Genomic DNA, 23245 nt, shown 5'->3' on the forward strand with positions numbered 1-23245 from the left:
TAGCATGATTGGTTTTTAAAGTCCCGTGGCTGTAGCAATTTGTAGAGCTTCAGGCAGTGTGCAGTGCAAATCAGGAACATATACAATATTCACAGTGCACTGCACACAGTCTCTGCTCTTATATTGGCCTTTCTCATGGCTTTTATTCCCAAGTGGAATGAAATATGTGTGTATTTAAATGACAGAAAGAAAAAAGATTGGAAGATTTTTTTTTTGTACATGCTTTTTTGTTAGTATTGATTTTTTAAAAATGTTTATATATGTTGGAACTAATTTCCTAACAGATCATCAAAAAAGCTGAAAAATCTAAATAAATAAAAAATCATTAGAAGTTATAGTCTTTCACGATATAATATATATATATATATATATATATATATATATATAACTTTCACACCACTGTATATTCTCTTCTTCTCATTCATTTGAACAAATTTGACCATCACTTAATCCAAGTGGTCTTATTGGTTAATCAACAAAAGTTTTGATGTTCCTTAAGCTACTTGTTTATGTTTATTGTCTGTTTGTAAAGTATCAAACACTGTTATTAATAAGCGTTTGCATTTTGTCAGCACAGAACAGGACAGTGTTATATAATAACAAAACACAGTAAAAAAAGTGACACTTCTTTCAGAGAAATATATTTTCAATCTGAGTATGAACAACAACAAACACAAACCGTGCATCTATTTAGTGAAAACAATTGCACAAATTGTCTTCTGCAACAAAAATACAAACAGTGCAAATGAGTCACAAACTACACACAAAATGAGTGAGAAATATACAGAGTGCAACAGAAAAAAATAGTGAAAATGATCTTTATGAACTATACAAGATTATTTACATAATATACATAATATAAATGATTGATCCGCTGGCTGTACTCTGCGTTGGAATCGATTTTACCGGGACATCGCCTAGCGACGTGAAGACATAAATTCCAGTTCTTTATCTGATATGTACCGTTGTTTCATCCTTGTTTTTGGTTTGTTTTATGTCAAAGTACTCAGTTGTGTGTTTTTTCTGGGCTTTTTCAGGAGAGTTCTCTCATGCAAATTTGTTGTTTTGTGTTTGTTTACATGCACACACGCACGACAGACTTTACTTTCACTTTGCGTTTGTTCAAATTTACAATGAAAAATTCTAAAAGGTGGTTCAAAAGACCAAAACCTGTTTATTGGTTGAATATGGGACAGTTTGAACCAATCTGGACACGGGGGTGGGACTAAGCGTCAACAATCGTTCCTGTTTGGCTCAGAGGAACGAAATGCATTGGTTTCTTCTGACGAATCAATGTTGTCAAAATGTGATGACGTAATCACGTACACTACGGAGCCTCTGAATATCCAAATAAGATAAATGAGATATCTCCAAAAAGGATTAGCGGTTCGAAAGTTATTTTTAGCCGCGGGCGGCTGTCTCGGTCTTTGAGGGTTAATACATTTAATACATGTCTACATTAATAATAATACAATTTGATATAAATATCCCACATTTCTGCCACAATATTAGTGTTACTGCATGGTAAATGATGGTGATTTGTAGATTGAAAAGCCTTCTGACTGTCTCGTTGCACACAGTGTTTCTCCTGTTTGTCAGCACTGTTTCACCGGGCTTTAAATTAAATCACAGAGTCATTTGTGTTCTTCGCTGAATTCAAGCACTTCACACTGGATCTCACAGCACTGTTTAGTGTTGCGTGACTGAGACTCATCAGTGAGTAAACGCATCAGCTCTAGTGAGCTCGCGCTGCGCTGCTGTTTGAACTTTGACCCGAGTGGATAAATGCTCCGTGTGGCGAGCTTCAAATGAGTAGCACTGTTTCGTTCCGCTTTTAAAGCATAAACATTATATCGAACTCTTGTTATCGTTTTATTGAGGAAAATTATATCGTACTAATTATAGTTATCGTTTTATCGTCCAGACTACACGTCCAATCACAAAGAGGCGGTTCTTCTGTGCTATTCAAATTCCAAACTGACTTTACCAAACTGGAATGTTCTCATGAGGCGCATTGTACATCCGAGTGCCTGCTCTTGTCATGTGTGCTGGAGAGACTGCTTGAAGGATCTGACACAAATTCACTAAAATCTATTCTTTCATAAGTTAAAAAGTACTAAGCACTGTAAGTTTAACACAACTGAAAAATACTCTGTATGAGTTATTACAACCTGGCCGTTGAAAAGGTCATTAAAACTAAATTTTCTCTGTTTTGGGTAATCGATATTTTAAGAACATTATGCTCATTTGCAACTTACATACAAACCGTACCAGCATATGAAACGTTACACTATTGGTCATAAATATGTAAATACATCTAAATGTTTAATGTAGATTTTTTTATATGAGAAAAAGATGAATGTAATGGATGATTCAGACGGAAAGACAGCAAATGTAATTGACATACTATGTAATATAAACTGTATTATATATGCAATGAAAAATTCTAAAAGGTGGTTCAAAAGACCAAAACCTGTTTATTGGTTGAATATGGGACAGTTTGAACCAATCTGGACACGGGGGTGGGACTAAGCGTCAACAATCGTTCCTGTTTGGCTCAGAGGAACGAAATGCATTGGTTTCTTCTGACGAATCAATGTTGTCAAAATGTGATGACGTAATCACGTACACTACGGAGCCTCTGAATATCCAAATAAGATAAATGAGATATCTCCAAAAAGGATTAGCGGTTCGAAAGTTATTTTTAGCCGCGGGCGGCTGTCTCGGTCTTTGAGGGTTAATACATTTAATACATGTCTACATTAATAATAATACAATTTGATATAAATATCCCACATTTCTGCCACAATATTAGTGTTACTGCATGGTAAATGATGGTGATTTGTAGATTGAAAAGCCTTCTGACTGTCTCGTTGCACACAGTGTTTCTCCTGTTTGTCAGCACTGTTTCACCGGGCTTTAAATTAAATCACAGAGTCATTTGTGTTCTTCGCTGAATTCAAGCACTTCACACTGGATCTCACAGCACTGTTTAGTGTTGCGTGACTGAGACTCATCAGTGAGTAAACGCATCAGCTCTAGTGAGCTCGCGCTGCGCTGCTGTTTGAACTTTGACCCGAGTGGATAAATGCTCCGTGTGGCGAGCTTCAAATGAGTAGCACTGTTTCGTTCCGCTTTTAAAGCATAAACATTATATCGAACTCTTGTTATCGTTTTATTGAGGAAAATTATATCGTACTAATTATAGTTATCGTTTTATCGTCCAGACTACATTTAAGGTAAACCACATCTAGTAGTGGTTTGTCGGAGAACATTTGTGGGGGAAAACATACAAAGCCTCAGTAAAGTTAGAAAACAAGAAAATAATAGGAAAGAGAAAACAGGCTATTGAAATGGTTAGTCAGATTTCCAAAATTTAGTACTTTTTAAATAATCTTTTCTATAGTTTAAATAACTTTGTCAGATGACGGACAGTAAAATACCAGCTTGAATTTGGAGGGAAAAACGTGCAATTGAGCAATTACACTAATGTACGCAGTTTTTTTTCAACGTACACCTCTTGTGTTCTGTGGAGAAAAGAACAGATGTTGTCTTTTATGTAGTACATACAGTTCAATTAATACGTCGGAAACTACACTTGATGCTTTATGCTACACATCTGCTGATTTAAAATAATAAAACAAAAACATGATTCACAGCAATATCACTTTAAAACTTTCATTTGTTGCAGCTATACTGCTATTGAGGCAATCTTGATTGTAACCCAGGCAGTGCTAACTGTGCTTCTGGAGATCCATCTTCCTGTAAAATGAACTCTAATCGGACACCGAGCCATTTAATCAAGCTTTTTTTTTCTTTTTCTTTTTTTATCCAAATCAATTGATTGGGGATAAAATAGGCTAAACTATTGTATGTTATGTATGTGTTAATTCTTATTTTTATTTTCCTCTAATTTGTATTTGCTATAAACAAAAATACTAACCAAAAGACACAATATGTATTCATAGTTACAGTTTGATTATTTATTCATTTTAATTTGTTTATTTTTTTTAATAATATTTTCTACAACTGTCCAGCACACAGGATTTAGATCAGCATCTGAAATCACTCACCCATTTTTGTTCAGTTAATTGTGATTAATTAGTAAATGAACAACTTTTGACACTGCAGAGATATTCTGGGTTAATTTGAGTGTTTTCCGGCACACAGTATCGACTCCAAACTTGCTCATTTTCATTCACTACTTCCCAGTAGTCTAAGTGACTAAAATAATTTTTATTTGAACAGGGTTATAATTCATGATTCATATATTTGACTCATTTAAAATGCTTTGTTTTATTTGTGACTTTGTGTGTGATTTTGTACAGATCAAGGAACTTTTGAGTTCAATTGATCTCTCTTTAGTGCACAGTATGTGGATGAAATACTGAATTCACACAGTCATTTTCATTAACTACTTCCCTATGTAGTGCACTCATATTTAAAGTATTGTTTAAAAATAGAACATTGTATAAAATGTTTGTTTTAGCATATAACAACCCTTGGGAGAAATGTGAAGCAAAAAGCTTCAGCTTCTGAGTTGCCACCTCAGGGCAAGTGTGTGAAAGTTAATTATACTCCCACTGTGGGAGGAGGGTTTTACATGACATGACATAACTCCTCATCCCTCCTCTCTCTCTCCTTCTCCCAGTCTCACTTTTCCTGCTCTCCTTCAGGCATCGTCAGTCTCTGTCTGACCTTGACAGACTCTTTTATTGCCTGGGTTTTTTGCAAAGGCTGCAATTTAGCGCCATTTCAGCGAGCTCTTATGACAGGTATAGAGAAAGCCAGTTCAGTGGCAGCTGAGCAAGGTCTTTTTTCATTATGCTAAGTGACATTTGCTCTCCATGGGTCACTGGCGGAGCATGCGAGAGAAACGGAGCTGACAACATTCTGTACGTAGCAGTGTTCTTTCTTTTCATCATTCCTACATTGTTTCACAGTAGGCTTTTGGAACTGTGACCATTATTGACTCCATGGTATATTGAACCCCTTAGTAATAATCTTTTTTTTGTTTTATTAAATATCTTTTCTGAATCAAAAATAGAGTAAAAAAAGTAATATTACCAAATATCATGTATTAAATTATGATTTGGTGATCAATAAACATTTCTTATCATCATCAGTTTTGAAAACATTACTTAACATTTTTGTGGAAACCAAGAAGAAAGTATTTCTGACCCCAACATTTTGAATGGCATTTGATTATATATATATATGTAAGGAATAATTGATGATGGGCCGTTGAATTATTTGAAAACTAATGCACACCCGAGGTGGTGATGAGGCCACGAAGCGAAGCTGAGATTATTTTAGATTTAGATTATTTTTCTAATAATTCAACGGCCCGGAGTCAGTTATTCCGCTTATACTACGGTTACCACACCTCAAGACATCGATTAGATGATATATTTACAGTTTTTCTCAGTCGCTTTGGTGCATTTCTCACATCACTATTTACATTTGCACAACAGTTAATGCAGTTCTCAAAACAATTAGTACAAACTGCAAAACCTAGTTGATAACCTGCAAAAGCGTGTCTTTTTCTCAAAATGGATAGTTCATTCCTCAAAATCAATTATTAGCGAGGAAAGTATCTCCTCGAGTGGTGAATCCACCCTCTGCAAGACTCTGCTGTGATGTCATCACATGCTGCATCCATGGCCGCTAGCAGGGCCATTTGGGTATGTGGATGCCAGTCATATACCTTCCACCTCCAGGAAGAGAAAAACTCCTCTATTGGATTTAGGAATGGTGAATAGGGAGGGAGATATGCCACCAGCATCCTATCATGTGCTGCAAACCACTGTCTGACGACATCTGAGTGGTGAAAACGCACATTATCCAAAACAACAACATGCTTGCTCAGATGGTCTCGAGTTAGACCCCTCTCATTCTCAGGGATTATGTCCCTGTTAAGAGTGTCTAAAAAAGTCAGCAGATGTTGTGTGTTGTATGGACCAAGACGGGGGATATGGGTGAGGACGCCGTTTTCTGAGATGGCTGCACACATAGTAATATTCCCTCCTCGTTGGCCTGGGACATCAATGGTTGCTCTCTGTCCAATTCCTTCCATGTCTTCTACCTTTTGCTAGATTGAAACCCGCCTCATCAAGGTATATGAATGTGTGCAGCGGTTCCCTGCCCTCCAGCTCCAGTACATGCTTTATTACAGAAGAGGGAGTGAGAAAAACTATAACAACTTTTCCTGTGTAACATAATGCATTTTGGACAACATATTGTACAGTATGCACTGTGAATACACATACACAGAACTGTCATGTAAGTGTAGTGCATGACACTACACAAAGTAAACAGTTTACAGCACTGAACATTAGAATATGCATAGAACACATACATGTTTTACCTGAGGCCGTGATTGACAACATGATCCACAATTGTAGCCCTGATTTCATCAGGGATCCGCCTATGTACTTGGCCTCTTCTTCCTCTTCCCCTGTTTTGTCCCCGTCCCCTTCCCTTCCCCTTCCTCCCCGCACCCTCACCCCTCTGCCACAAGGCTGACCTTCCATTTCTGTGTCACAGTATTGTAGAAATGGTGCACAATATGTCCTGCTTGGTTCATATATGCTTGTGAAGTGGGGGTTTATGGGATTCAGCTCTGACAGTGATTGTAGAGAAGTGGCTTATCATTGGTTGCAACTAATGCTTCACACACCCCTTCTCATCAGTGAAAGTTGAGATTCGCCTGAGAGAAATTGTTCAATTTAGGGAACCTTTTCAGAAAAAAAAAGATTTACAACATTTTTTTTAATTTGCTTGACAGATTTTGACAACTAGTTCAACATTTTTGAATGTAATGACTCAAGCAATGAAATGAGGACTATTAGTTTTATATGGAATGACTATTCAGCATTCACAATTATAGTTAATTTTGACTGACATGACATAAGCAAATGATAATGTTATAAAACAGCAGAGAGTTGTATGAAAGCAATTGATGCATGTCCAAAAGCATTTCCAATTTGTTCGAAGGAATGAGAAACTGCTACTATGATGTGCACAAATGACTAAATGTTGTGGAGGTTGAACTAATTGTTGTGCAAATGTAAATAGTGATGTGAGAAATGCACCAAAGCGATTGAGAAAAACTGTAAAGGGATTCGTCCGGTTTTTGTACTTAAATCGCTTGTGAGTAGGATTATTTCTTCCGCATCTCATCCAACGGCTCTTTTGCTAGTTCCAAAACATCATTTTAAAGATGGTAATGGAGGCTTGAGCCGTTGATAGCGTTCTAATGCAGTTATTAATGAAGTTATTAGAAAGAGAGCGAGAGAGACACACAGAGAAAGAGAAAGAAAGAGAGAGAGAGAGAGAGAGAGAGAGAGAGCTTGTGTGAATTAGGCTACCTCTGTGTGTCCCTCAACAGTGTTCTACAGCAGCGTCTCTAAACAGCGCTGTTATTACCTCGCTAGTGAGAAATGTCATGTATAGCCTTTAAGTTGCTACACTAAATAGGCTATCTGATAAAATCGTCAGGGCAGCGCTGACAACACCTTTTTGCACAAACTGCATGACCGTAGTGTGTGTGTGCGAGCACGTGTGATTGCAGTAATTCCTGTGTGCTGTATAGGTACTGTATGCTAATTTCCGTTATTACAGTTAACTATGCGAAATGATATGGAACTGTAATGCGGTCAAGAGAGCTGCCTGGAACTACGTTCACCGTGCGTTTCCCTGAAAATAATTGCACGCCTCAGAATGTTCGTCAGCCAATCCGATTCAAGCATTCAACGGCCCCATAGTATAAATATATTTGCGTTGTGGCCGCATCACCACCTCGGGTGTGCGCATTATTTTTCTAATAATTCAATGGCCCGTCGTCAATTATTCCTTACATATATGTATATATATATAATTGTCATACTTTAAGTGCTGCTTGTCAGAAAAGACAACATGCCAAAAGCAGGATAATGACAAGGATTTTTACTCTGATCTATTCATCATGCTCTTCCTCCTAATCGCACAGCAAATATTTCAGCTCAACAAATATTTTAGCACTCTTTAAAGACTGTCACAATGCTGCATATTTTTCCAGCGTTGTTCACTACTCATCCTCACAAAAATGGCTATCCTGGCTGCGAAAGCACTGACAACCTTCTATTTGTCTCGTCACACCATCAGATCTGCTTCAGTCAATTGTGCGGTTGATCAAATGGGCTGGATGTGGAGGTTTACAGGAGGCAGATGACTCACCGTGTAGCAGTTCCTCTGTGCCCTGTTTGCTGGTGTGATCTATGGAGCTGTCCTTCACCTTCAGATGATCAATCAATCTTACCATGAGCAAAAGGCAAAGAAGAGAGGAAGTTAGGAAGAGAGAGTAATAGAAAGAGGGTTTCCTTTCCTGCAAGTGTTTGGGTTGAGTTCACAATTTTTTATTTATTTTATTTTTTAAATGCAAGTGAGTTTGAGCTATTTTTACCAGTTAAGTTGAAGTTTTAAGCTGTGTCAGAAGTTTCATAAGGAGCTTCCTAATTACTGTTAATTTTGGGTTATTTGTTTACTACTTGTCTATGTTAGTATTAAAAAAAGTGAAAAAAATAAAATAAAGTGACGTGACGTGACGTGACATGTGGCCAAGCATGGTGACCCATACTTGGAATTAGTGCTCTGCATCTAACCCATCCAAAGTGCACACACACACACACAGCAGTGAACACACACACACACCGTGAACACACACCCGGAGCAGTGGGCAGCCATTTTTTTTTGCTGCGGCACCCGGGGAGCAGTTGGGGGTTCGGTGCCTTGCTCAAGGGCACCTCAGTCGTGGTATTGAAGGTGGGAGAGAGCGCTGTACATCCCCCCCCCCCCCCTACAATCCCTGCCGGTACGAGACTCGAACTCGCAACCTTTGTGTGAAGGTAACAAAAACATTTCTAAATGCAATATGTGAACTGCTAAATCAGGGATGAGTTAATTTGTTATTAATTTGACTCAATCAAGCTGAAACAAGCTTTATGTTTGTCAGTGATAAAGCACTTTTTATATCCATGTCGGACACTTGAGAAGCAGGCTATAATTTTATCATAGATGCGGTGGTGCTTCTGCACATGTGGTCAGTATCATTGCCAGTCAACTTGAGGGACAGAGACATCTCAATGGCTACAGGATGATGTTTGACAGATGTTGACTAAGTAGTTTGTGGCTGACCAGAGAAATGGTGAGCGACATAGTTCTTTTTTTCTTGTGAGAAAATTTGAGATCGTGAGAAAACAACACATAAAAAAATAAATAATGCATGGGGCCTTTTGCAAAATATGGCATAACAACCCCCACCATCTCAAAAAATAAATAAATAAATAAAATAAAAGAAAAAACAGCAATGTCGTTTAAATGTCATTGCACTGTCACAGCTTTATGATGGACGGTAAGCTTTAGCTGATATCACTCTCGTAATTGTGTCTTTTTATGATAGGTGCTGATGTCTGGCCCATAGGGCAATCAGGGCTCTCATCTTGTAGCATCACCTCGACTTGAATCTTTGCTCTACATACCCACACAAGTTGCACCAGGTACCATGGAAACAAAAATTTAGGACGATTCTAAGGGCCCACGCACTTTTGGGACCCCCAGAGGTCTGTTTTATATGCAGTAACAGTACTAGTAGTAATGCAATAGAAATGATAAATGTATCTACCAAAGAGTTTCAAATAAAACAAAATTACGGCTTATGTCTGCATTTCCGGAAAAATTACCCCCCCCCCTCATTCACTGCATGGTTCCGTCCCACCCTACGCAGCCTAGAGTCACTGAGTGAGATCAGATGGTAAACTTGCACTGTCACAGCTTTATGATGGACGGTAAGCTTTAGCTGATATCACTCTCGTAATTGTGTCTTTTTATGATAGGTGCTGATGTCTGGCCCATAGGGCAATCAGGGCTCTCATCTTGTAGCATCACCTCGACTTGAATCTTTGCTCTACATACCCACACAAATTGCCAAAGTTGCACCAGGTACCATGGAAACAAAAATTTAGGACGATTCTAAGGGCCCACGCACTTTTGGGACCCCCAGAGGTCTGTTTTATTAGCAGTAACAGTACTAGTAGTAATGCAATAGAAATGATAAATGTATCTACCAAAGAGTTTCAAATAAAACAAAATTACGGCTTATGTCTGCATTTCCGGAAAAATTACCCCCCCCCCTCATTCACTGCATGGTTCCGTCCCACCCTACGCAGCCTAGAGTCACTGAGTGAGATCAGATGGTAAACTGTCAAATTAGAGATGTCTTCGGGTTTGAGCCAGTCACGTGACTGAAAACTATGAATTGTAGCCTCTATAAATTTGATAATGCTCAACACCATTGATTCGAAGCACTGTCAATGCTTTGTAAAGCCTTTTTATCATGCCAGTAAAGCTACTTTAATCTCAATTTACCAGCTGCTGATTGCGATGCAGATTTTTAAAAATAGGATACACATCTCAACCACAGAGCGTCTCTGTTCATGGTATGTAAACACTCAATTCTATGTTTTAAAATATTTCCCTGGTCATACTGAGCCAATATTTATTCTGATGACTTTCGTGTGACTGATCACGCTGTAGCTAGTATGAGTAGCCTAACAAAATGCTTTCCCTGTCCAGATTTAATAATAACTGACACTTCAAATCAACATTTACATTTCAACTTTTACTAAATGTAGTCTTTACATTTATTAGATACAGCTATCTAGAGGTTACACCCTGATATTGCAGAAGATAAATGGTGCATAATTTAGAGGTTAATATTTAGTAAAATCGCCTTAAAATAATACAAATATTAAAGAAAAAAAATATTATTGAGCTAAAATCACAAAAGCACAAATATATATTTATTTTTATATAATGCTGTCTTCATTAATTTGTAAGTTCATCTAAAAGTGTTTGGGCTGTTTAATATTGGGATTTTGTTTAAAATCCCCCTCCGCAGCCCCACCCTACAACATCAAGCAACCTCATTTTCTTTCATAGGGCCCAAAATTGCTAGCGGTGCCCCTGGTTGGTCTTGAACTGAACAGTTCCCGGAAGCATAATGCAATACGAACCCCATTTCCAACCTTAATAATGTAGAGGAAGACACTTGGATTGTTCCTGCAGGAGAGTAATATGTGTCGTTGGATAAAATGCTCATGGCTCTACTGCATTTCAACATTTCTTACAGCAGAGTTCTGAGTGCTCAGTGAAAATAACTTTGCCCCAGATTCACATGTTGTTGGATTTCAACCTATTTTATGGAATTTTAAAGAAGAAACTTTCACCAGATCTAACAATGGTTTTGGCTGTTCAAAGCACAATATAAGCCTTGTAGAGGAAATGTACCATAATGAAATTGGAAACCACTAAAATGGAAATGAGAAATAAAACCTGAAATAACTTTTTCATTGATACACATCTGCACCCAGGATGGATTTTTACCACAGATGTTTCATGTTTCAGGAGATGTTTGTTAAGAGACACTCGTCTCTTCACTGCACAGCATGGGGGGTTTGGAGTTATAAATCAGTTTTATATGAGACCATATTTTAAAGGGGTCATATGATGCGATTTCAAGTTTTCCTTTCCCTTTGGAGTGTTACAAGCTGTTCGTGAATAGATAAGATCGCTAAAGTTGCAAAGACTAAAGTCTCAAACCCAAAAAGATATTCTTTATAAAAGTTATGACTCATCCACGCCCTCCTAAAACGCCTCGTTCAAACACGACCCCACATGTCTACGTCACGATGTGGGAAGATTTGCATAACACCGCCCAAATGTTCATGCAAATAAAGAAGGCATAACTTTATTGTTGCTGCCACCGCCGCCGCCATGTTGTGAAGACACTGTGTGTTTCATTGCGAAAGCAAAAATACTTTGTTTGGCCTTCCAAAAGAGGACACGACTAGAAATCAGTGGTTCGGTTGTATTTACAACACTGTTCCAGAACAGTTCAACCCAAATATTCAGATGTGTGCAGCACATTTTATGGAGGACTGTTTCTTGATCCTGGTAGAGTAGACTACAATGCCGGCTGTTCTGACTCACAGTCTGTAAGTACGATTTCATATTTAAAGAATTTGCCACTGATGATTCAAACTCGAGTTTTAAGCAGTGTAGAGTAGCGCTTGTTGTTTGTCATTTCTCTGATCACAAATGCAGGCATGGTTTTATGTTTACGCGGCGCAATGCAACGTATCGCGCAAAAAGACAGTATAAGTCTTTATATTCCCTAATTATGTCCCCACTGGATGCAACAAATGCCTAATTTATAATGGGTTTTAATATTTTTGTCTCATCGCTCCGGCCGGACAGGGCATCACAGTATGGTAAGGGGTGTAACATTTCCATCACACGCTTGAGGTATTCGGCCAATCACAACACACTGGATAGCTGGCCAATCAGAGCACACCTCGCTGTTCAGACCGATGAGCTTTGTAAAAATCGACGTGTTTCAGAAAGGCGGGGCATAGAGGAGAAACAGTAATGTATAGTATGTGGAAAATAATATGTTTTTTTTAACCTTAAACTGCATAAACACATTTCATTACACCAAATACACAAAATAATGTTCTTTTTAGCAACATCATATGACCTCTTTAACATATTGTCAAGGTTAACTAGATATCCATGCAAAGGTCAAACCTTCATGCACTGTGAGGTCAGATATTGATTAATATTCCTAGTGTTTTGGATCATATTGCATAACTTTTGAATTATGCAATGGATTACATAAAATGCATAAAGAAGTGACAGATCCGTCTGCAGATGTTCAGAATAAACATTATACAATATACAATACCTTAGATATTAAATAAAGGAATATGTGAATAACCAGTGTGATTTTTTTTCTCTACAGATAACGTGTACAGAGAATGTCTTGCCAATGGGACCTGGGCAAAGAAAGGAAACTACTCCCAATGTCAGGAAATCCTCAACGAGGAGGTATGTGGTTGCACTTTATTAATTTAATAAAAATACATTCATACAGTCATGTCACAATTATATTTAAATCATAGGTTTTCTAATAATTATTATTCAATAAACTGTTTTATACAGTGTTTTATATAGTGGTTTTAAACAAGGTTTTTAGTTAAGCATTTGGAGAAAAAAAAGGAAATCAAACAAGAAGATCTCTAGATCACTATGCAAATTTGACACTGACCACATGAACCTCTTTGTACAAAAGGTCAGTTGCAATTTAATGAAAATTGTTGTATTAAATAAGAGTAGAATGCAAAATATAATCTTTTTCACTAGTGGTTTTAGAAGTTTAGTCCCCATACAATTCAGTGCATATACAGTATATATGCTTAGCTGAAAGTTCCTTTTCTTTGCACTCTGGATCAGTTTGTTGCACATTTTAGGCAAGGCAAGGCAAGTTTATTTATATAGCACATTTCATACACAATGGTAATTCGAAGTGCTTTACATAAAAGAAAAGAAAATAATAATAAAAAAAATAATCACAACAATAAAACAAGGAATTTAAAAACTTTGATAATGATTTAAAAATTGATTTAATAGTTTTAAAATTAATTTAAAACAGTTAAGATTAGAAAATGATTATACATAAAATATAGTGCAATCAGTTCGGACATTGCACAGTGCTCATTCAATAAATGCACAGCTAAACAGATGAGTTTTGAGTCTGCATTTAAATGTGACTAATGTTTTAGCAGATCTGATCTCTTCTGGAAGCTGATTCCAACTGTGGGCGGCATACTAACTAAAAGCGGACTCCCCATGTTTTGTGTGAACCCTTGGTATTTCTAACTGACTCGATCCTAATGATCTGAGTGGTCTGTTAGGTTTATATTCAGTGAACATATCTGCTATGTATTTAGGTCCTAGGCCATTGAGGGATTTATAAACGAGTAAAAGTACTTTAAAATCAATACTAAATATAACTGGAAGCCAGTGTAAGGACCTGAGGACTGGTGTGATATGCTCAGATTTTCTGGTTCTAGTCAGAATTCTGGCAGCAGCATTCTGGATGAAGGCCGGTGAGAAGATCATTACAATAGTCCATCCTGCTGGTGATAAAGGCATGAACAAGTTTCTCAGAGTCTTGACTGGAAACAAAACATCTAATTCTTGCAATGTTTTTTAGATGATAGTATGCTGATTTAGTTACTGCTTTGGCATGACTACTGAAACTAAGGTCTGTCTCCAGAATCACACCAAGATCCCTGACTTGATTTTTAGTTGTTAGACACCTAGAGTCAAGGTATGCATTCACCTTGAGAACTTCATCTTTGTTTCCAAATGCAATGACTTCAGTTCCCCTTCAGGAACTCGAGCTGCGTCGAACGTTTTGGGAACACCCCGGCGAGACACCGTACTGAAGCATGTGTGAAATCAGTCCAATAGCGAAGCGAAACATCACGAGCGGGGTGATGTAAGTAGCCAGGAAGCATAAAGGCGCATCCGGCAAGCGCGCATGTTAGCTTTTGCTCTTCAGCGAGCGCGTCTGTGGTGTGTGTGTGAATATATGCAAAGCACTCAGTCAGTTAAAAAGTTAAGCGAAAGAAAAAATAAATGCCAAAGAGCAAGATCGCAACCTTCACGTCGGGGCCTTCCATTTTTCCCCGATCTCTATTCTGAGCTTTCGAGATCGTGGGATAAACCATATTCGTCCCGACTCTTTAGCCCCTCTGTTTCTAATTACTCTAACATCACGGGGTTGAATGAGAAGGGATATGGGGCGGTGCAGGCAGTGGAACAGACGCTCGTGAGCTATCTGTCCCCGTCCTCAGCATCGTCTCTGAAGGCCCCGAAGCTTCCCACCAGGCCAGTAAGACTAACATCCAGCCTGCTTGGGAAAGTATATACGGCAGCAGGTCAGGCTGGTGCGTGTCTGCACACTATGGCGGTGTTGCAGGCGTACCAGGCCGACCTGCTAAAAGACATGGATGCTAGGGAGGGAGAGGAATCTGACGCAGTCGCCGAACTGCGTCGGGCCACAGATCTGTCGCTTCGGGCCACCAAGGAAACGGCCAGAGCCATTGGCCATTCCATGGCAGCTCTCGTGGCCACGGAGCGACACCTGTGGTTGAATCTCTCCGAATTACAAGATAAGGACAGATTCTTCCTGCTGGATGCCCCGCTATCACCTTCTGGCCTCTTCGGCGGCGCAGTAGACACTGTCGTCGAGAGGTTTCAGGAGGCGAAGAAGCAAGCGGTGGCATTCCAGCGCTTCCTCCCTCGCCAGCCCCAGGTATTTAGGACTGCTGAGCGGGAGCAGTCCCAGCGCCGACCTGCTAAAAGACATGGACGCTAGGGAGGGAGAGGAATCTGACGCAGTCGCCGAACTGCGTCGGGCCACAGATCTGTCGCTTCGGGCCACCAAGGAAACGGCCAGAGCCATTGGCCATTCCATGGCAGCTCTCGTGGCCACGGAGCGACACCTGTGGTTGAATCTCTCCGAATTACAAGATAAGGACAGATTCTTCCTGCTGGATGCCCCGCTATCACCTTCTGGCCTCTTCGGCGGCGCAGTAGACACTGTCGTCGAGAGGTTTCAGGAGGCGAAGAAGCAAGCGGCGGCATTCCAGCGCTTCCTCCCTCGCCAGCCCCAGGTATTTAGGACTGCTGAGCGGGAGCAGTCCCAGCCGTCTAGCTCCTCATATCGCCAGACCCAGAAACAGCTCTTGGCCAGGGTCTTCTAGACAGAAAACGGATCTACGGACGTTATTATGTCTAAGAGGACCTCGGCCACCACGGGGAGGAGAGGTGCACACCTCAGCACACGGTGCCCGATCTTCCTCAGTGCCCTCGGGGAGACTGATGCCCCTGCCACCCTCTGTGCTTCAGGGCCCAGTAGGCTCTGGCGAGCAAAATTCCAAGCTGCCGCCCGGCGACGGTACGGCACGGCACGGGATAGCTCGCCCCCTCAGATGAGGGCGCTAGAGAGCATAGATCGGTTGTTCCCTGCCGGTCAACCACTTCAGGGCACCGATGTGGCTCTTCTAGTAACACCAGACGCCAGTCTTGAGAGACTGGTTCCCTTAGTAGATTTTCTGACAGCGTGGAAACTTCTGCCGAATGTCTCACAATGGGTCCTGCAGACTGTAGAGAGAGGTTACAGAATTCAGTTCGGTTCTCGTCCAACTCGCTTCAACGGGGTTATTCCTACATTAGTTGGCCCCGAGCAGGCTTTGGTATTGGAACAAGAAGTAGAAACTCTCTTGAGGAAGGAGGCCATAGAAAGTGTTCCTCCTCTCTCTCTCTCTCTCTCTCTCTCTCTCGAGAGAGAGAGAGAATCAGGGTTCTACAGCCGTTACTTCATCGTTCCGAAAAAGGATGGGGGGTTGCGTCCGATCATCGATCTGAGTCTACTGAACCGCGCTATCAAACGATTTCGGTTCAAGATGCTTACGATCAAACAGATTGTGTCTCAAATCAAGTTCGAGGACTGGTTTGTCACGATAGATCTCAAGGACGCATACTTCCATGTATCCATTCTTCCTCTGTTCTACAGCCGTTACTTCATCGTTCCGAAAAAGGATGGGGGATTGCGTCCGATCATCGATCTGAGTCTACTGAACCGCGCTATCAAACGATTTCGGTTCAAGATGCTTACGATCAAACAGATTGTGTCTCAAATCAAGTTCGAGGACTGGTTTGTCACGATAGATCTCAAGGACGCATACTTCCATGTATCCATTCTTCCTCAACACAGGAAGTTCTTGAGGTTTGCTTTCGGGGGCGAGGCATACCAATATCGGGTTCTTCTGTTCGGTCTCTCACTCTCACTGGGGTTACGGCTGAATGGCAAGAAAAGTGTACTTTCTCCAATACAGAGGACCACTTACCTAGGCGTGGTGTGGGATTCGACACTCGTATCGAAGCGATTCTCACAGCCATGAGAGGAGTGAGAGAAGGCCAGTCACTTATGGGCATCCGCATACTGAATTACATTGACGATTGGTTGATTTGAGCTCAGTCAGAGCAGATGGCGGCTCGGCATCGAGCTGTCGTACTTGCACATATGAGAGAACTGGGGTTACGGCTGAATGGCAAGAAAAGTGTACTTTCTCCAATACAGAGGACCACTTACCTAGGCGTGGTGTGGGATTCGACACTCGTATCGAAGCGATTCTCACAGCCGTGAGAGGAGTGAGAGAAGGCCAGTCACTTACTGTCAAACATTTTCAGAGACTGTTGGGTCTGATGGCAGCTACGTCCAATGTGATACCTTTTGGCCTGCTGTACATGAGACCCTTGCAGTGGTGGCTCAGGACCAAAGGGTTTTCCCCGAGGGGCAACCCGCTTCGCACAATCAAGGTCACGCGACGATGCTTACGTGCCTTAGACATGTGGAAGAAACCTTGCTTCCTGTCTCAAGGCCCGTTGCTGGGGGCTCCTTGTCATTGTGTAACGCTAACGACGGACGTCTCCGTCATGGGTTGGGGAGTGGTCATGAGTGGCCGCTCTGCCCGAGATCGGTAGGGAAGGCCATCATCTCATGTGGCACATCAACTGCCTGAAGATGTTGGCCATGTTTCGAGCTCTAAAACACTTCCTTCCAGACCTAAGGGGACATCATGTGCTTGTCCGCACAGACAACACATCGGTGGTCTCCTACATAAATCAGCAGGGAGGTCTGCGCTCGCGCCCCCTTTACAGGCTGGCGCACCAGATCCTCCTGTGGGCTCAAGGAAAGTTCCTCTCGTTAAGAGCAGTCTACATCCCTGGGAATCTCAATCAGGGAGCAGACATCCTGTCGAGACAGGGGCTGAGGCCTGGGGAGTGGAGACTCCACCCAGAAGTGGTGGAGCTCCTTTGGGGGGAGTTTGGCCAGGCGGAAGTGGACCTATTTGCGTCGCAGGAAACAACACACTGTCCGCTCTGGTTCTCCCTCACACATCCAGCTCCACTTGGGCTGGATGCTATGGTTCAGACGGGGCCGAGGCTTCGTCTGTACGCATTTCCCCCGATCGCTCTGCTCCCGGGAGTTCTGGAGAGAGTTTGCCGGGACGGGGTCCGCCTTTTGCTAGTAGCCCCGTTCTGGCCAGCCCGAGTATGGTTCTCGGACCTGGTGTCCCTCCTCGACGGCTCTCCACAGGAGATTCCGATCAGGAGGGATCTCTTCTCTCAGGCAAGGGGCCCCATTCTTCACCCCCGCCCAGAGTTATGGAAGTTGTGGGCGTGGCCCCTGAGAGGGGCACAGCTCATAGCATCTGGTCTCTCAACTGAGGTTGTTGAACCCATACTCCAGTCCAGAGCTCCCGCCACAAGGAAACTGTACGCCTTGAAGTGGAAACTTTCACCTCTTGGTGCAGACAGCGACTGCAAGACCCAGTCAACTGCCCAGTTGGTTCAGTTCTGGAGTTTCTGCAGGAGTGATTCTCCGCAGAGTTATTCCCCTCCACTTTGAAGGTTTATGTGGCGGCCATAGCTGCTTACCACACCCTTCAGGGTGGTCAGTCAGTGGGAAGATATCCGTTAGTTACAAGTTTCCTCCGTGGCACCCGTAGGCTGAGGCCAGTACAGTGCACTAAGGTGCCTTCATGGGATCTGGCAGTGGTTCTGGAGACTCTGTGCAAAGCTCCGTTTGAACCCATCGAAGATACTTCAGATAAGCTCCACACGCTTAAGTCTAGCTTCTTGCTCGCCATATCCTTGCTGAAGAGGATAGGGGACCTATCAGGCCTTACGTTCACCAAGCTGCCCAGTGGCGTAAAGCAGATCAGATATTTGTTTGCTTTTGTCCACCTAAGAAAGGGATTCCAGCGACCAAGCAAACGATGAGTCGGTCGGTGATCGAGGCCATCACACTGACCTATGAGTCCTCTGGCCTCCAGTCACCCATGGGGGTCAGAGGGCACTCGACCAGGGGTATGGCGGCCTCCAAGGCCTTGTCAGTGGGCGTGGCCCTTCAGGATGTTTGTGCTGCGGCAGGCTGGTCCTCTCCGCACACATTCATTCGTTTCTACAGTCTGGACCTGTCATCTACTCCAGTGTCCCAAGTCATTTCGTCTTGATGTGCTCGTCAGATACACACCAGACAGCGACTTGCTCGTATGGCGCAGTGGGTATTCTCGTTCCTAAAACGTTCGACGCAGCTCGAGTTCCTGAAGGGGAACGTCTCGAGGTTACATATGTAATCATGGTTCCCCAAAGAGAATGAGACGCTGCGTCTCCCTGCCATACTTGCCGGGGGCGTTCCCAAAGCATTCGACGCAGCGTCTCGTTCCCTTCGGGGAACCATGGTTACATACGTAACCTCGAGACGTTTTTTCCGTGTTTAACTGAAGAAAGTTCTGGCACATCCAACTGTTAATTTCATCAATGCATTGGCAGAGGGAGTCAATGGGGCTGTAGTCATTTGGCGATAAGGCTAGGTAAATCTGGGTATCATCAGCATAGCTGTGATAGGCAATTTGGTTCTTTCTCATTATTTGACTTAGTGGGAGCATATACAGGCTAAACAAGAGCGGTGCAAGAATTGAGCCTTGAGAATTGAGCCTATATTTTACTGCATTTAGACTTTGTGAATCTGTTCTAATGTGAAGGTTACATAAGTGTTATTGAATGAGGGACACTAGTCATGTTTTCAGAAGACACTGAGTCATTCTGAGTTCTTCATTCAGGTAGCACACTGTAAAATTTTCAAAGACTGCACAATAGAATCCATGGATTCTTGTTGAGAGTTGTCACTTGGAATCTTTAGCAAGACTGTCATCCGACCTTCATAGACACGGTTTGCTTTTTATTTGCAGCTTACCTTTACGCTCTTTTATGTGTTCCAAATGTTCCAGCTGGATGCTGTTTGGCAAAGTTAGTTATAGTCTTGGATATAAATAGTAAATGCACTCACAACTGGCTATTTTATTATAACATTTTTTAAATGCAGCATGTATAGTAATGCAGTATGTTTTAAATGCAGTATGTTTTTATAATGTTTCTATAATGTTTTTAAAGGTGCCATAGAATGGATAACTGTATTTACCTTGGCATAGTTGAATAATAACAGTTCTGTACATGGAAATGGCATACCGTGAGCCTCAAACACCATTGTTTCTTCCTTCTTATTAGGGCTGCACGATTAATCGCATGCGATATTTAACGCGCATCTTGTAAGAAAGCCGGCTCTGTAATCAGCGGTAAATCTCCATCACCTGCGGGCTTTCACATGGAGCAGCATTAACTACACAGAGCCGTTGTTCACTGAGGAGCTGCGCAAAAAATCGCGCGAATATGAACGTGGTTTGGCGCAGCTCGTCCCACCCATGTTCTATGCCAAGCGCCAGCCGAACCTGCACAGCCGAATCATCAGAAATTCTGGAGGTATTGTGAAGAAACAAGCGAGGATAATTCCAAAAATGGCAGATCATGGAAATAAATGTTATGTTCCAGGCTGTGCAGGTGATGTGATGTGCAGGGATGGGTTGGTGTCTGTATTCAGAAAGGCACGGAAAACATATAACGCGCGTTCTAATAAAATAATGCGAGCCATTAAAGGGACATGGTTAGCTACTTGCTAGCGGTAGCCTTTTACATTACAGTACATAAGATTTCACTTACCATATAAACAGAGTAAGGAGAGATGACTGAGGATGATGGCGAATGATTTGCAGATCCTGAGCACCACTGATAAGCATCTGATCTTGTAAAATGTGTGGTAAGTACTGCCGCTGTAGTTTACACAGAGCACGTGTGATCGCAAATCTCGAAAGTGAAAGTAAAAAGCGATCATGCATTTGAAAGCAGTTTCAAAGCCCCGCATATTAATAGCAGCTCCCTGATGCCCGCATTTTATATACAGTATAATTACCCAATTATATAACTGCGAGAGACAGTATTGAAATATATATTTTCCCTGTGAAGTTTCCTTCCTGCTGTGCGAGCTACTGAAATGAGCCGCACTGTGAAACAGCCAATCAGAGCAGAGCTCAACATTGAGCCGCACTGTGAAACAGCCAATCAGAGCAGAGATCAACATTATTATTCATGACCCTTCCAAATAAGGTAAAAACAGACCATTTAATTCTAGGGACAAATCCTAGGGTTGTAAATGGACATGTAAAACCGTTTCTGGAGATTGTATGCCCTTACCTAAGCCACATACCTTCTATGTAGATATCAGAGAACAATTTAAAATATTGTATCAATGCATATTATGATATTATAATATTGTATGGCACCTTTAAAGTATGGTTTTATGTAATTTTTTTGACAAAAAAAGAAATGTATAATTAATTCAAAGTTAACTTTTGAAGCCATATTTTAAATAATAATAATAATAATGCAGTATATTTTCAACCCACCTTCTAAATCCAGATTAATTCTATTATTTTTGACATTATACTATATTTATGTCAGTATACAGCATCCAAACCACTTGTCGTTTATTTGAGTGAATTTGAAGGTGAATTTCTCTGTAAAACACAGCTATGGCTGTTAGACAGAGACATTGATGCTACATGTCTACAAGATTCATTAGCTGTCCTTTGGTGTAACAGAAGTAACATGGGGGGATTAATAATGCATGGACTTTTATCTGCCCTCAAAGGAAGCAATTTAACTTTTGCGTGCTAAGCCTTTCTTCACACAGGGATGGCGAAAAGAGAAATCGCTCATCCAATCAGTGGGACGGAGGAGTGGGCTAGCAAGGATAATGCTCTGATTTATATTTAGACATCAGGGAGGGCTTCCACCACAGCTAGTTGCTTACTGGAACATGTGATTACCACTAGATGCTGTTTTTTTTTAGCTAGCGATAAGGGTTTTCCCTCATTACTGAGAGCCCTGTTGGAATTCATGTGTACTGAATTTAAAAGCAAAAAAGAGCCCCTTAATCAGGTCATGCTGTACTGTAGTTAGTAGCTATCTTGATCCAGGCAAGTTGGATATTGTGGTCGTCATGCAAGAGATGCACAGTAGGTTCAAGCCTGGCCTTAAAAATAATTTTACATATTTTATAATAAAAATTGTTGATAAATATGTAGCAACAAATAGTATGAAAATACAATGTACAGACGTCACATTGGGCAAAATGTTAAACATTATAGGAGAAACAAACTTAAGATTTAAAGTTTATTTCATTTGAAACTGCCACATTTGAGAGAGATGTAGCTTAAAAAAGGTACAAAACTGTCACTGGAGCAGGACCTTTTCAAAAGGTAAAAGCTAATAAATACCATTTAGGGGTAAATAGGGTACAGGTAACTAAAAAAAATAAAATTAAAAACTAAAATAAGTAACTTAGAAAAGAAAGTACAGAGTTTTCACTGGGGATGCCCCAATATCAGCTTTGTACTTTCTTTTCTGAGAGTAAATCCCAAACAGATGATGAGACACACTAATGCAGACATGTCCACATTAATGTGCCTAAACAGCTCACCCCTTTACAGCAGATTTAGTTCACTCACAAATAACTGTCAGTCATGACATAAATCCGATCATGACATAAATCTGTCCAATGATCATGACATAAAATATGATTTATAATAATTCAAAATAAATATCAGCACTATTAATCTACGTTTTGCGCCATCAGTCACACACACATTCAAGGTCCATTGGTACCACGGTTCTTGGCTCATTTTGACTAAATCATTGAATCAGTGAGTTGTTGACTCAAGAACAGCTGCAGTCAGATCAGTCTGATTCACTGGACAGTGTCTTAGAGAGGTTGGTGATTTTTTTTTTTTTTTTGATAAATAATGGCAACAATATGTTTTTTAATTAAATGTACTGTAGTGGAGTAAATGTGGTATTAGACTTTGGAATATAATGAAGTAAAAGTAACATTTCCCCAAATAAAACAAATAAAATACAGATAGGTACTTGAAAAAAGTAGAGTAATAAAATAAAAATGCTTCTGTCCACCTTTACTGGCCAAGTCAGGATTATTAACGTTTTATTAGAATGCAATTAACGTAACGAGTATTAACGTAAAATTAAACTGAAAAAAACATTAAGATTAGAAGAAATTTAAACTAGATGAACATTTTAAATGTTACTGAAACATTAACTAACTGAAATAAGTTGAAGCACTAAAATTGCTAACTGGAAATAAATAAAAACTAAAACTGAAATAAAAATAAATGGTAAAAAAGTAATATTTTTAAAAGCACATATTAAAATGACAAACAAATTAAGCAACAGTCTAAATGAAAACTGAAAATAAAAGATAAAGCTAATTGAAAATATTAATAAAAACTATAATACTATAGAAATAATATAATATAACACTGGACCAGGGTCGTAGTTTGCAGGGGGATGGGGGGGAGGTATCCCCCCCCCCCCCCCCCCC

General features: G+C 40.8%; 1 protein-coding gene across 1 annotated transcript in view; it reads left to right on the top strand.

Moving 5' to 3' along the window:
• LOC107582912 (corticotropin-releasing factor receptor 1-like) overlaps nucleotides 1-23245 on the top strand; it is a 112427-nt gene that overhangs the window by 79177 nt on the left and 10005 nt on the right. The window contains exon 5 of the mRNA XM_016268939.1: nucleotides 12839-12924. Coding sequence (XP_016124425.1) covers nucleotides 12839-12924 — 86 coding nt within the window. The remainder of the gene's footprint in view (nucleotides 1-12838; nucleotides 12925-23245) is intronic.

The sequence above is a fragment of the Sinocyclocheilus grahami genome, unplaced genomic scaffold, assembly GCF_001515645.1.
Source record: "Sinocyclocheilus grahami isolate Dianchi unplaced genomic scaffold, SAMN03320097.WGS_v1.1 scaffold48.1, whole genome shotgun sequence".
Taxonomy (NCBI): domain Eukaryota; kingdom Metazoa; phylum Chordata; class Actinopteri; order Cypriniformes; family Cyprinidae; genus Sinocyclocheilus; species Sinocyclocheilus grahami.